At 43.7% G+C, this 16,090-nt stretch overlaps 1 protein-coding gene across 2 annotated transcripts in view; it reads right to left on the bottom strand.

The window, feature by feature from the left end:
- LRRC45 (leucine rich repeat containing 45) overlaps positions 1–16,090 on the bottom strand; it is a 493,704-nt gene that overhangs the window by 308,505 nt on the left and 169,109 nt on the right. For both annotated transcript variants that reach the window (XM_086931189.1, XM_086931190.1), the window contains exons 10-11: positions 8,502–8,637; positions 5,076–5,153 (exon numbers count right to left, since the gene is read on the bottom strand). In XM_086931189.1, the coding sequence (XP_086787315.1) occupies positions 5,076–5,153; positions 8,502–8,637 (214 nt within the window). The remainder of the gene's footprint in view (positions 1–5,075; positions 5,154–8,501; positions 8,638–16,090) is intronic.

The raw sequence follows: 16,090 nt of genomic DNA, 5'->3' as shown, positions 1-16,090 counted from the left end.
AAGCACTAGACAATAAGATGATTGCTCTAAGTGACCGGGTCACCGTTGTAGAGTCAGTACTGGATGGCCTCTCAAAAAAAGTGGAAAGAAATGAAAAAGATATAAGGGTTCTCAAAGAAAGTGGTAGAAGTACCAATGAAAAACTGGAATCTTTAGAAAACCAGGCTAGAAAAAACAATTTGAGAATACTGAATATCCCAGAAGGTAAAGAGGGGAGTGACGTAAAGAAGTTTATAGTACAGTTGCTCGAGGAACACTTTCCATGGACAAGGGAGACCGGATTAGATGAAGACATTCAAAGAGTACACCGAGACCCCTTCGGTAGGAATACAGAAAAAAAGAACCCAAGGAAAATCTTGATATACTTCAAAACCTATACCATTAAAGAGAGAATCCTGAGTAAGGCGTTAAAAAGTGGCCCACATAGTAAAGATGATTGGACATTTAGGATCCGGTCTGATATCTCAAAGCCACTCCAGATAGGCAATGGGAATTAGGTCAATACATGCAGGAGTTGTAAAGTCTAGGGGCCAAGGTATAAATGAAGGTAGACATATGGTAATTTGGGTAAAAGATCTCCCTGCCTAAGATATTTGGCAGAGCTCTTTGTATAAAAAGTTTAAAAGATCTCCCTGCCCGAAGATATTCAGCAGGGCTCCAAATGTCCGGTGGCGGGATGGAAACGAAGGATGGGGGCTCGACAGCGACGGATGGCGTCTCGGTTGTGGGACCCAGCAAAACCAGGCAGGCAGGGAGATCTTTTACCCAAATTACCATATGTCTACCTTTAACGAACCTTGGAACATCTATCACTAACGAATCTTTGAACATCTCCTCGGAATCCTAAGACAGGGAGATCTTTTAATCCTTCTACATAAAGAGCTCTGCCGAATATCTCGGGCAGGGAGATCTTTTAAACATACCATCATATATCAACGATTCTTGGAACATCTGAGAAAACTCAGATCAACAAAACTAAACGTTACCAAATTAGACTCACTTATGAAATTCCTCCGGCCGGCGGGAAGTACCCTGATATGCTACATCGTATAAGCATCTACAATACGTCTTCTATTTAGAACATACCCGGATATCAACCAAACGCCTTATCAACTTGTGGTGTAATTTTTAATATTACTTAGCTTGTGTGGCTACTCCAGAAGAAGGCGCTGGTTCGCCGAAACGCGCGTAGAGACCCAATTTTGCCACTTTCAGTTTTTTAACTTATCTAATATGTGTTGATATTAAATGTTTTAAATGTATGAATTTTTTTATTAACATTGTGTGACATATGACTTTATCTGTGTCCATTGTTCTCCTTTTATTTATGCCATATGTCGTGTTTTTATAAAATCTATAATAAAACATATATATTTCCAATAATTTGTAGCCAATTGTCCTTATGTATACTACATTGTGTAATATAAGTTGCCTAGGTTGATTTCTGTCATAAACTTTAATTTCCCTGACCTAGGAACTATTGTATCCGTACCTTCAGGGGGTCCTTGCTAAATACACGCCAAGGGCCGACGATGTGCACATGTTCTGACAGTGTCCCCAGCTTGACGGCTTTTGGGAGGAAGTGAGTAAAATCTTAGAAGCAGTACTGAGAAGACCACTCATAGTAAGTATGGATCTTGTTATTTTTGGGGTCTGTCATCAGGATGGGGTAACAGCCTTCACAAAAAAAGAAGAGAATTTGCTGTTTATGTTAATCTTGCTGGCACAAAGGGAAATTTGTATTAAGTGGATAAGAACAGTCCCCCCACACATTTAGAATGGGTGGCCTCCGTGAACTGAGTAAATAAGTGGGATAGGAAAGGGAAACCTAGTAGGAAATACAATCACTGGGAGGTTTGGGAAGATTCGCAATTTGTTAACTAATTGGGAGACTTATAATACTGACATGCTAAGCCCTATTCATTTCCAATGATTATGCAATGGCAAAACTTCTACAGGCATGATGCTTGTGTGAGTGGCCATGGCGACCAGCTCCCCTACTCCGTAGAAAAAATATTGAAAGTGTCATGGACGTGAGGGGACCCGTCTAGGTAAAGAAACATAACGAATTTCCCCGACTCCAGATGTTGGGAGGGACTGGAAAGTAAAGTTGCGGTCCCTGATAACTCCTAATACACTCTTGCAGAATGAGGAAAAAAAAAAGGAATCTCTAACTAACGGTTTCTTTCAGATGTTAGGCACACATTTTTAATAAACTCTTAATCATCCCTCTCATGCTTATGGAATGTGAGAAAATATATTACGTCCATTTGAATCACTGGTTACAACATTCTCCCAAATCACTGGTCTTCAAACTTTTTAATGCCATGCACGCTCGCAGAAAATAATTTTATTAGGGCCCCCCAAAAATGACAAACCTATTTTCTCACATTTATTTCATAAATTGCTAAATACTGCAAACAAACTAGGTAACATCAGTGACATGAGAGCACACCATCTAACAAATATATACAGAAGTGATATGCAGCAGTGATTTTCAATTGACCACAAAAACAAATGCACAGTGAAACAAACTAAACAAGTAAAACATGTCACGTGGACTTGCTGGGTACAGGGGCCTTGTAAAAAAATTATTAAAATCCAGGAGCAATGTAAGGTGTTGCTTTTTTTTTATACAATAAATGTATAAAAATAATATATTTTTAATTAAAGAGCCAAAATGGGTGAGGGGCTTCAGAGGGTGTCCAATGAATGGCGAAAACAATTAATATTCACACTTGTCTTTTATGTATTAAATTATTGCACCAGGCTGGTAGTTGTTATGTCCAACATATTCATCAAGTATTGGCTGTTGAGATTTTGAGTTAATAATTACAATGTTAAAACTCAAAGCTAGATGTCTCAAAACTGATGGACAAAACATGAGGTCTTGCAGAAGGTATTGCACGTGGCAACTATAAATAGATTTAATATTTCTAACAATGAACATTTGTCTAGTTATTCCTTTCAAAGTTCATTCAAATATATTATTGCCACCATGTTGTGGGCAGACCTTTCCGTCTAAAAATGCCCACTGTAATATAATATACCTTACCAGAATTGTAGTGAGGCGTCAGGGGTAATTTGAAGGCCATCCTTTAACATAAACTCTTTAACTAGAACATAAAAGGCAAAATACATTCCACTTTGGACATTACAAAATAGCACACAAACAAAGAAGTGGACAAGACCATTCACTGCATTTTAGAAATGTATATACAAAGATAGTAAGTGGCTTCAATTTTCTACATAAATTGCATATGTGTGAAATGAAGTCACTTGCCATAGTATCATTGCATATAAACTTCTAAATATATATGGTATATTGCACAGCAAAAAGCGCCCCATCCCAGCCCCATATTTAGTGGACAGAAACTTTGGTCTGGGGTCTCGTCTGAGCTAGAAAGTTCTGTGTATGCCAAAGAGGATGGAATAAAGAGAGGCCGCAACACTGCTCTATGTGGGTCTTGAGCAAAAGTGCAAATAAAGAATGCATGGGTTTGGGCATGGCTTCAGTACTCTTTTTGACCACCCTTGACAAAGAAACCATCATGGCCTCAGATTTCATTTTTTGGTCAGATGTATGGTCACCACATGTGGATGGGCAGAGTAGTAGCAGGAAGGTTCTAGTGAGATGGAATGTGCTTTGTGGGAACCAAGCATTTTGACAGATTCGGATAAGCAAAACACTGCTGTAATGAGGAGATGATGTAGCCTTACGGCTAGAGCGGTCAACCTCGAAGCTAGGGAACCGGGTTCGAGTCTCGGCAACAACGCTCAACATCCTGTGATTCTGGGCAAATCACTTAATCTTTCCGTGCCCAACAAAAATTAATGTGTCCTTCTGTAAGAAAACTGGTGCTCAAGTAAAGCGCTTTGATACCCGATGTCTCTGGTCTAGTTTGCGCTATATAAAAACTCCCCAAAAAAGAAAAATGGTCCAGCAGAGAATTATTTCATACAATGTTTCCAGCTCAATAGTATTTTAGATAATCACTTGCGCTGGGACAGCACAACTGTGTATTAGGGCCACACAGTTACTCCTACTTTCCCCAACACCTCAAATTGTGTGGTTCTCAGTGAGCGAAATGCCACAGGAACGTGGACTCACAGTTCACAATATCGCTGCTACACTCTTGCCCCCAAGCTGCAGGCTGGGTCTTTGCAGGCTTCTTGGACTGGTTGCTCACCCAGTTGTTGAAGTCATGGCCAAGCCATTGCATTCCTCCTCCTTCCAAGGACACTCACTGAAATCACTGTATGTTGCCTTTCTGCCTCACCCCTACGCCACCTACGGGATCCAATAAAGGCCTTTACCTCTGACACACCCAGTCTATTAAGTCTCCATCCACTCTCCAGTTTCCTGCAACCCTTAGCTCTATTTCAAGTCTGTGCATTGCACATAAGTCTCTTCATGAACTTCAAGCCACAACAATACTCAGAGCTGCATGAACTGTAAGTTGTTGTGTTGGTGGTATGAATGTGATAAAATCCAATATGGTATCGTAGAGAGCAAAATCATGACCTTGTACCAAAAAGCAGACAAATGCGTATAAACATGCACAAACACATGGTTTTTGCAGGGGCTTAGCCCTTTTAAAATTGCTATGATTCTTGTTCATGGATAGGACTAATACTGAAGACTCCAAGCTGGAAAAATAATTTTGATAATAGAAAAATAGCTAGCTATTTAGATAAACATTAATAAAGCAGCAAAGGTGAGAACAAAAATGTTTGGAACGAGGAATGTCTCTTTTAAAAAATCTGTACTTCTAAACACAGATGGAGACAAAATAGTCTGAATTTATGAATACCAAAAATTATACACAATGGAGAAGGCAATCTGACACGAGTTGTAATGGGCTAATTTTCCCCTACTGCTTGTTACTGAAACGTATCAAATCTTCAAGGTGATGCATAAATAGATGCACTCTAAGCAAAGTGTGAGTAATATTTTGGACCACAAGTCTCACAAAACAGTAAATGGCAATGTATGATCAAGAACATAATATAAGATACTGAAGATACTCTTAACAGAAATAAAAAGCAATTTTGTTAGGTTCTGTACTACTTACCTTGCTCTGGAGAGTGAGATTCTTTTCATTAGCATTGGACAGTTCCCTGAGAAGCTTTGCTTCGATATTAGCAGTTCCCTTCAAGTTAATGAAAACATCAAACATGTAAGACGGGTGAATCAATGCCTAACCAGTAACAGTTTGAGATCAAAGAGACTATGGTTTACATAATCACACTTACTAACCTTCAACATAAACTCAGCATTTGGCACACACTTTTGAAATTTTCCTGAAGCCCTAAACAACACACCAACATACCATGCAGCCAGATCTGCATATATCTTAGTAGACACATACACCAACTTATGTAGTACGTAGGTTGTTAGCACCTAGAGTGAGACCTGCAGCAGATCACATGCTTACACCCAGTGAAATAAGCTGGAAAATGAATATCCATCTTACTTCATTGGCAACATCACCGTCAAGCCAAAGGGGAACCCTACCTCTGTGTTCTTTACACAGTTTAAATTTTGAAGTCTATGCAATGACCCTACAAGATATTAGCATAGGTTGCGCGTGGGAGTTACGCATGCTGGATAAATAAGGAAATGTGCAGAATACAGCCAAATAAGAGAAGACTTTTGATGGGGGAGGGGGTGGGGAGGGGCCTGATCTCCTTCCAAACGTACAGGTAGAAGGTTTCCAAAGAGAAAAATGATAGAAAGAAAGAAGACAAAGAAAATGCCTCATTTAAGACTATGCTAGGAGAGGGAAGATGGTTATTCTCTTGATTTATCAGAGCACTAACCTAGAGAAAGTAAGGCCACAATTAAATACAGAAAAACCTGGAAAAACTAAATCAAGAGGACAACACATGAAAAGGATAGGAATATGTTTTCACCGATATTTTTGGGATTTGTGGTATATAAAGTTTTTTTTTATAAACATTTCTTTATTGGTTTTCATTTGACAGCCAGTGTTCACATACATAAAAGGGATATACAGTGAAGTTGTCGATTACATTTTAAAAGCTTCTCACCAGCAGTAATTTACTTTTCCTTCAGCATTCTCGTGTAATATTTCGTATACACCAAATAGAGTGAACTTAAACTCTTAACTCCCCCCCACCCTTAACTAGCTTCTAATTTTCAGTTGTTCCATGCGTTACATTGGATGTCGGTTCTGGGTAGTATTATTCTAGTCCAATATGGATTACATTCCCTTCATCCATTATTATTCTGAGTGTTACTAGTATGTTCAGTCATCCTCTGTTTCCTGCCCCTCTCACATATCAGGATCTTGCTATATTTTGGGCCGGTCCGATAAATTCCTGTATCATCGTTCCCCAGGCTAAAAGCACCTCTGGCAGTTTCTCATCTCCCCTTGTTTTTCTATGTTCATCTTCTACTGTTGCCATTCTTTAAGGTCAGCTCCCATTTGTCCCTGGTAGGGCCTCTTAGAGCTAGCCAGTGTTTTGGTAGCCGTCTTTTAGCCACTATTAGTCCCAATATCAAAAAACGTCTGCTTTGGGTCTCTGGTCAGCAGTCCCAAGAGACAGCTCGTGATCCCTAATAGGACCTTCCATACCGTTCCTCGGTTAAGTTGATCCATCCAATCTGTCCAGTATTACTTTATCATGGGGCAATACAAGTAAGCATGGGCGAATTTTGCGAATTCGCGATCTGCGAATTCGCAATCCGCAAAATTCGCGATTTTGTGCGAATTTGCGGATTTTTTTATTTTTGCGTGTTCGCGGGTGTTCGCGGGGCACTTTGCGTGTTCGCGGGGCGCTTTGCGTATTTGCGGGTTTTTTTTTTGCCTGGTTAATCACTGCCACCCTCTCATTTTGTATGCCCTTCTGCCCTCTGTCCCACTTGTTTCTGTGCCCTTCTGCCCTCAGCCCCACTTAGAATGGCACCGGCAAGCTGCCAGCGCCATTCTGAAATAGCTACAAAGAGCTTCAACAGGAAGCTCTAATAGATCAAGTAAAGCAGGTGCTCGGGTTGAAGGTCAAATTAAGTTAGAAAATCATTAATCACCCCAAGTTTGGGGTAATTAATGATTGTGCAACTGAATTTGACCTTCAACTTGAGCACCTGCTTTACTTTATCTATTAGAGCTTCCTGTTGAAGCTGACTTTTGTAACTATTTTAGAATGGCTCCGGCAGCTTGCCGGCGCCATTCTAAAAGAGTTACAAAAGTCAGCTTGAACTTTTGACCCAATCCGTTCCGCTCGCGGATTTTGCGGGAAATTCGTGATCTCGCGGATTGCGAATTTATCGAAAAGCCGCAAAATCCACGAGCGGAACGGATTTTCCGCCCATGCTTAAATACAAGACCATACGCACAAAGTCTGCCTCTGCCTCTGGGTATTGCCATCTGGGGCACTGCAAGTCTCGTGTTGGATTTATGGCTAGAAGATAGGAGTGTCATGTGTATAATGTTGTATTGTATATGTTTGAACCGAGCACATACTGATACTTTACCAACTTCTCCATGTGTGCGGGCCCAGTCTACAGGAGTCAGAGGCTCCTCACTTGCCATCTGCCATTTCTCCTCTACCTTAAGTGGTTTACCTTGTCTATCTGCCCTTAGCGATCTGTAAAGATGGGTTACAAACTTGCGCCCCCGCAATTTTAATCATTGTGACTAGTGTTTGCGTAAGTTCTGGGGCCTCCGGGAATGTTGGCCGAAGTTGTCACGTTGTAGCAGTGAGTATTGCATACTGCAGGAATTGTCCTTCCCCTAGCGTGAGAAACCTACCCTCAGTGTATAAATCCGACAGCATTAAACAAACCCCTTCTTTCCATTCCCCCTCTGACATGGTCTGTGCTATCTGGACAAACTGCGGTACATTCCAAATATCTAATTCTGGCGCATAGGGTGTTTTTTTAATTACAGTCTGTGTTTGTGATAAATAAAGTTAACAAACTTTAGAGGGTTGCCCTATAGGCAGATACCCTTTTGCCGAAGGAAAAAGAGTTGTAGAAAGCAAGCTTGAGTGTCAAAATTAAACAAAGTAATAATCTGCTTTAAAATTTTATGTTTAAAAGAAGAAGTAGTCAATGGGTGAGTAAAGTGAGTCTGAAATGATCTAGGGAAAAATTGGATTGTATTTCAGTTAATCCTTGTATATGTCCTTGTGTGTGAGTCATTCAAATGCTGAGCGACTTTGTTGCTGGTAGTTCCACATGCGATCAGGTTGTAAAAACATGTTATATAGGGCAAAGATATGCTGGGTATTTATTAACAATCTCAGTCAAGATGGTAAATCACGGCAATATATCAAGAAAGTGTTGGTGTCATTTATTCACTCTGGGCAACAAGAGGAATGCTTGGTTTTAAGGCACTATGAATAAGCCCCAACCATTTTCCTAAGCAAGAAATGAGCTCTCCTAGGAGTACTCTTTTTGATCTCACTAAGTAATGTGGATAAACCCTCATTCTGACATCTAGACCAAACGTATGCTTCATTTGACTACCCACCTCCTTCTCCTGTCTCAGTTCCTTCGCATGCCGTTCTTTTACATTGACATTTTCCAGCTTCGCTTGACTTAAGAGTTCTCCCAGGTCCTGAACCTTCTGTTCAGACAAAGCTAATGAAGCTTCCGTCAACTGAAGTCTAAATAGTGGAAAGAAAAACATCCTATTACAGACATTCCTCATGTACTGACCATGGACACTACGATGCAAACAAGATCATAATGGTGAAAAAGAGTAGTAAAGGGTAGTAAAGCGGGCACCTGCAAGTGATATTTGATATGAATGGGTCAGGCAAGTGTGAACTCTGCATAACAATAAATTGACACATTCCTTGAGAAAATTATGGCCCTAAACGTTACTCCCACTTGCTTTTAGTCCCTTCGCCATATGGATTTTCTCCTTCATATTACCTTGTACGCACATAAGATATTTCTTCATGTTATTTGTTAACAACATAATTAGTGGAAGCAGTAATGCATTTAGAAGTTGTGTTGCAATCAAAAACCACATTTCTATTGTTATAAAATCACATATGCTAGAAAAGAAGTCTCTTTTTATTACAGCTACCATTTATTTCAAGTTGGGACTGTCTTAAAGATACAACTTAAACTCCAGGGTGTCTGTACAGTCGTTTGCCTCATTGCTTCAATTACTACCATGGGCAACAAAAATGTATACATTTTCAAATCTGCAGCAAAGGCTTTGCAATACTAAATGTAGGAAAGTGCCCCTTTTTGACATGGTCACCCCCACTTTTTGCTCGGTATTTGATGCAATTTTAACTGAAGTGCATTGGGTTCCTGCTAACCTGGTCCCCGGTGACAGTGCTCTTTCCATAAAGCAAGATAACTGCGCAATTGTTCCCCAACTGCCAAGACCTTAAGTATCCCTGTAAGTTTCTAGTAAATGGTACCCCTGATACCTAGGGCAAGGGTACTAAAGACTGCAGCATAGGGGCTGCAGCATCTATTATGCCACCCTAAGAGAGCCACCACCGCACTCATGCAGACTGCCATTGCAGGCTGCGTGAAATGTGCAGACAAAAGTGTAAACACAACGTGGCATACACCCTATGTGCCATGCTCACAGACACTGCATGCAATATATGTAAGTAACCCCTACAGCAGGCTTTACAGCACTAAGACAGGATGAATTTAATTACATATGTGGATATATCTGCATGAGCAGATATGCCCATGAGCTTTCTAGTTCAATTACGAGATAGTACAAGTGAACAGAGAAGCCATCTTAAGTATATGTACTGGGTACTGGTCATTACGAGTTTCGCAGCAACATGATGGCTTCACTGAAACCTATAGTGTTTGGTATCAAACACCTTGTCTTAATAAATCCATACTGGTGCAAGTTGTGGATTTATTAAGACATGCACCCAGAAGGCACCTTCTAGGTGCTCCCTAAAACCCTACCAGTCTCTAGTGTGCTGACTGGTGTAGTCTAGTCAGTCAGCATGGTGGTCAGTCAGACTGGTGTAGTCGAGACAGATTTCAGAACCCTTGCAGGTGAGAGCCCACACTCTCTGAGGTCAGAAACAATACCTGCTCCAAAGGAATGTGTTCGCACCTCCTCCAGCAGGATTGCTAGTGATTTAGCCTATCAGGGCCAGGGACTTCAAAGTTCCTGCTGCCTTTGATGTGCAAGCCCGGGTTTCCCCAGACATGATTCAATTCAATTCAATTCAATTAATTTATATAGCGCGCTACATACCCAGAGGGTCTCAAGGCGCTTGGAGAAGTGTGGGGAATTACTTGTCGAATATCCACGTTTTAAGTTGCTTTCTGAATGCTAGGTGGTTCTGAGTGAGGCGAAGGTGGATGGGAAGTGAGTTCCAGGTCTTAGCCGCCAGGTAGGAGAAGGATCTTCCTCCCATGGTGGTTTTGTTGATGCGAGGTACCGCAGCAAGGGCTAGGTTGGAGGAGCGTAGCTGGCGGGGGGGGGGGGGGGGGGGGGGTGTAGAATGAAAGTCGTGTGTTGAGGCATTCGGGTCCAAGTTCGCAGAGTGCTTTGTGTGCGTGGGTTAGGAGGCGGAATGTTATCCTCTTGTTGACGGGGAGCCAGTGGAGGTTTTTCAGGTGACCAGAGATGTGGTCGTTACGCGGGATGTCTAGTATGAGTCTGGCTGATGCGTTCTGGATGCGTTGGAGTTTTTTCTGAAGTTTTGCGGTGGTACCGGCATATAGGGTGTTTCCGTAGTCCAGGTGGCTTGTAACCAGTGCGTGGGTGACCGTTTTTCTAGTTTCGGTGGGGATCCAGCGAAAAGTTTTCTTGAGCATGCGAAGAATGTTGAAGCACGATGATGAAACGGCGATGACTTGTCTGGTCATCGAGAGTGAGGAGTCCAGGATGACGCCCAGGTTCCGTGCTTGGTCTGTCGGGGTGGGTGCTTTTCCAAGGGACTCTGGCCACCAGGAGTCGTCCCAGGCAGAGGGGGAGGTACCTAAGATAAGGACTTCTGTTTTGTCGGAATTCAGTTTCAGACTGCTGTGCTTCATCCACTCGGCTACTTCTTTCATTCCTTCATGTAGGTTGTTTTTGGCGGTGTTAGGGTCTTTGGTGAGTGAGAGGATCAGTTGAGTGTCGTCAGCGTAGGAGATGATGTTGAGGTTGTGTTGGCGTGCGATGGTTGCGAGGGGGCTCATGTATACGTTGAAGAGGGTGGGGCTGAGTGAAGAACCTTGTGGCACGCCGCAAATGACTTCAGTGGCCTCTGACTTAAATGGTGGGAGGCGGACTCTCTGGGTTCTTCCGGCGAGGAACGAGGTGATCCATTCCAGTGCTTTTCCTTGGATTCCGATGTTTCTGAGGCGTTGTAACAGGGTGCTATGACAGACAGTGTCAAAGGCTGCGGAGAGGTCGAGGAGGATGAGGGCGACTGTGTCTCCATTGTCCAGTAGAGTTTGAATGTCGTCTGTTGCTGCGATGAGTGCGGTCTCAGTGCTGTGTTTGGCTCGGAAGCCGGACTGTGAGGAGTCGAGGGATTTGTTGGTTTCGAGGAAGGCAGCGAGCTGGTTGTTGACAGCTTTCTCAATGACTTTGGCCGGGAATGGGAGGAGCGAGATGGGGCGGTAGTTTTTGAGTTCGGTGGGGTCAGCTGTGGGTTTTTTCAGAAGGGCGCTGAGTTCGGCGTGTTTCCAGCTTTCCGGGAAGGTGGCGGAGTTGAGGGAGCAGTTGATGACGTTTCGGAGGTGTGGTGCTATGATGGAATCTGCTTTGTTGAAGATGTGGTGAGGGCATGGGTCTGTGGGGGATCCTGAGTGGATGGAGTTCATCAGGCGGATGGTGTCCTCAGTGGAGATTGGGTTCCAGTCGTTGAGGATGTTCAAGGGGGGTGAAGGTACGGCAGAAGGTTGGGTGGGTTGGTCTCCGGGTTGGTTGTCGAAGCTGTTGTGGATGTCTGCGATTTTGTCGTGGAAGAACGAAGCTAGGGAGTCGCAAAGGGCTTGAGAGGGAGTGATGTCGTTGGAGTTGGCAGCGGGGTTGGTAAACTCTTTGACGATGTTGAATAATTCCTTGCTGTTGTGGGCGTTGTTGTCAAGTCGGTCTTTGAAAGCGGCTTTCTTGGCAGTCCGGATCAGTTGGTGGTGTATGCGGGTGGCGTTTTTGAAGGCGTCCTTGGTGCTGGTGTTTGGGTCTTTTTTCCATGCTTTCTTAAGGGAGCGACAGAGTTTCTTGGATTTTTTAAGATCATCGTTGAACCAGGGGGCGTTTTTGTTGCCTAGTTTTATATGACTTTTTTCAGGGGTGCTAGATTGTTGGCGCTGTTGGTTAGCCATTGAGTGAGGTTAATGGCTGCTTGGTTGGGGTTCAAAGAGTGGGCAGGGGGGTTTTGAAGAAGCGATGAGGAGATCTGGTCGATGGTGATTCTGTTCCAGTTTCTTTGCAGAGTAGGTTGAGGATGGTTGTGGGTTGTGGTCTTTTTGTAGATAAAGTGAACGCAGCTGTGGTCCGTCCAATGGAGAGGTGTGGTGTGACTGAAGGAGATATGTTTGCTGGAGGTGAAGATAGGGTCGAGTGTGTGACCTGCGTAGTGAGTGGGGGTATTGACAAGTTGTTTGAGTCCGAGGTTGGCGAGATTGTCCAGAAGGGTGGTGGTGTTGCAGTCGTTTTTTTCCAGGTGAAAATTGAGGTCTCCCAATAGAATGTAGTCCTCGGAGGGGAGGGTGTGTGGGGTGATAAAGTCAGTGATGTCTTCACTGAATTGTGCACGGGGTCCTGGTGGCCTGTAGAGGAGGGTGCCTCTGAGTGTGGTCTTGGGGTCGGTGTGGATCTGGAAGTGAAGGTGTTCGGCGCTAGCGAGGTTGACGTCTGAGCTGGTTGAGATGCGGATGGAGTTCTTATGGACGATAGCGATGCCTCCTCCTGTTTGCTTGGTGCGGTCTTTTCGGATGATCTTGTAGCCTTCCGGGATGGCAATGGTGATGTCTGGGGCTGAGGAGGCGTTCATCCATGTTTCAGTTAGGAAGGCGACGTCCGGAGAGATGGTGTCTAGTAGATTCCAGAGGTCGATGGCGTGTCTGTGGACCGAGCGGGTGTTGAGTAGGATGCATTTTAGGTGGTTGGTGTCAGGTCTCTGTTTGGTGTTAGTGGATGAGGAGTTGGTCTTGGTGCCGTCGAACTTGCAGGAGTTGCATGTGAAGGGCCCATGGGTGTGTCCGGGGGCGGCTTGGGCGCAGGTGGGAAGTCGACCGGGGTTAAGGGCCCAGCCCTGAGACCCATTTGGCACCAGGACAAGTGAGGACTTAATATGCAGGGAGGTGTGGTGCATTACCAGACCAAGAAGATCAGTAGAGGCAAGAACTGTGGACCAGAACCAAACTTGGCGCCAAACCCTGCCTGCTTGCCTGCTGTCCAGATAACTGTGAGACAACGACTCTTCCTGCAGCTGTGCAGCCTCCAAAACCCTCAGAGAGCTGCCAGCACTTCATAAATCAAGTCAGCATCTCTCTTGAAGTAGAGGAGCTACTCTCCTACATCCTGCAGGCACCAATGGCAAGCTCCGGTTTACCGAACTGCTGAGCCCCCAGACTCACTGATGCAGCAGCCACCCAATAGGAAGTGTTCCGTGCTCCCAGAGGTCAACCCAGTTTCCTCAGCAAGTAATAAAACACTAGATCCTCCAGGAGCCCTCCAGCACCAATACCCGGGGTACAGGACCTCTTGCACCAGCCAAGACATGTTGGTGGTCCAATCAGGACACAGACTCTACAGTGAACGACCAGCCGCGAGGGGCATCAGCACTGGAGAAGCCAGCGATGAGTGTGGCCTAGTTGTCCTGTGGTCATCATCCAAAGCAAAGGCCTCGGACAGCCACAACCCACCAGACAAAAGACCACTGCACCGGAGCCCACAGTCGGAGTTCAGCCAGACCGAATGTGTCTCTAGCATCCAGAGACCTCCCCAAGACCAAGCTCACCTGTGAGTTCCAACTGACTGATCCCCCCAGTGCCCGTCTGTAGCTTCTATCTGCAAACCCTTTGAAACAGAGTGCCTTGAACCGCTGCGACTCGCCAGACCAAAGACCACTGTGCACAAGCCCCACAGCTCGAGTCCAGTTCGAAAGACGGTGCATCCCAGCTCCATAGACCCTAAAGAACTCAGCCCCCAATATTGGTTGGACCAGACTGGTCTCCCAGTCCCAACTTGTAGCTTCTTTTTACATGTACTGTTCCCCATTGATTTCGATGGAGCTCCTGAAACCAAAAAGCACCTCTGCTCCCGAATGTCCCAGAGCCAACCAAGGTGACCTGTTGGTGCTGAGTAGGACCTTGACCCCCATCTACCTTAAGTCCAGAAGATCAGTCCTGTAAGTCATTGGCAAGTGACTGTACGCAGTATATGTTTTCTCCATATGATTACATTACTTTGTTACTCTGCAAATACAGTACATTTTCTATCGCTTGTAAAATCATTGTGTCAAAAAGTACCAAACTAAGATTGAAGTTCTTGGTGTTAAAAAATACATGAAATGTGTTACTTATCTAAATTGGTCTTGAGCTGCTTCTTGAGTAGGCCTGATTTATTGACTCTGTGTGTGTGTTCAACAAATTTAATAACACTACCCTTTGATAAGCCTAAACTGCTCACCTACACTGGATTAACACTGCCCTCTGATAAGCCTAAACTGCTCGTCCACACTATCACAACAGAGAGCATTTGGGATTATTAATTTAAACCCTGCCAGCCAATAAGGGTTGTCTGGACTTTCTACATACCGTACCGCTTTTTAGTACACCACATAAATAGCCAGCTTCCTATTTTGGTGGCAGTGGTGGGATATTAGACTTTATCATTTGCTGATACCACTTGGTCAATTGGAGATTCCACGAATAAACCCACAATTGAATTTAGTAAGAAATTATTTTTTGATTTTTCTAAATTTTCGAATCTGGACTGTTAGGTCCTTATGTGAAGTCCGCCAGTCTATGTTATTAGAAGGTTAAAAAGTATACTAGTAGTTAAGCCTTAAAATAGTTAAGATTTTTTTTTAATCTTCAAAAAAAGTCATAACTTCAGTAAAACCTCAGAGAATAGAGTTGAGGACCTCAACCTAACCCCTTACCTGCATTTAGCTTGAAGCAACTTAAGGACCCCTGCATGGCTTAAAGGACTCCAACTGGACCCAAACAAACCAAAGCACAACTTCTGGAGTTGCTTGCTGAGTTTGATAAGGCTCAGGCAAGAGAAGAAAACGTTGACACTATCGAAGAAGACCCTATCAGTGAAGATCAGACTAGTAATGGTAATCAGGGGATAGCTTCCCTTTCTACAGCACAGAGGAAGAGGATAACTATAGAAACCTCTTACCTAAATATTTACCTACTGTTAGGCCAGCCCCACTCCAGGCCCCTAGAAGAAATGCAGGATCCAGACCATGAACTGGAGAGACTAGCCAGAAGAAAAGCCCTGGAGGCCAAAATCCCGACCATAGAGAAAGATAGGGCTAATATGGGTCAAGAACTTATGAATGGTGGAAACAACAAGGTAAACAGAGATAGGAAGGAAACGTGTGATCTCAAATTACCCAAAGAGACCGTCCCCAAATATATTGAGGTGATGATATCACATAACGGTTTACAGTATTTGAGAGGGCTTGTAAAATGAGAAAACTCAACAAAAAGTTTTTATCAGTCAAGTACAGGGATAATCGGACACTTAATGCAAAAGATGCTGAGCCCTACGACCTCATAAACATAAAGGATACCATGATTGAGGGCTTGGACTCACCACTGTGGAGTACAGAATTAAGTTCAGGGAGACGCACAAAAACTCGAGTAAGTCCAAAGTTGATTTTGTAGACTTTTCAGTCAAAACACTGGGTGGTGGTTAAAAGGGTGTAGGGTACAAGGCTATGATGGGCTTTATAATCTACTTATGAACCAGCATCTGTTAACTGTACTTCTGAAAAATGGCATCAATACTTGGTGGACCTATGTTTGATTTCTCCCCAGGAGTTGGGGAAGAATGCTGACCTCTGGGTCGACTATGGTGTCCAAAAAGTCTCATGGAGGGGGTAACCAAAAGAAAGAGATTGCTAATCCCCCCAAGGGAAAGATGTGGGACAGTATAAGGAAAAA

Source organism: Lissotriton vulgaris, chromosome 7 (genome assembly GCF_964263255.1).
Source record: "Lissotriton vulgaris chromosome 7, aLisVul1.2, whole genome shotgun sequence".
NCBI lineage: Eukaryota > Metazoa > Chordata > Amphibia > Caudata > Salamandridae > Lissotriton > Lissotriton vulgaris.
This window is presented reverse-complemented; position numbering and strand designations above follow the sequence as displayed.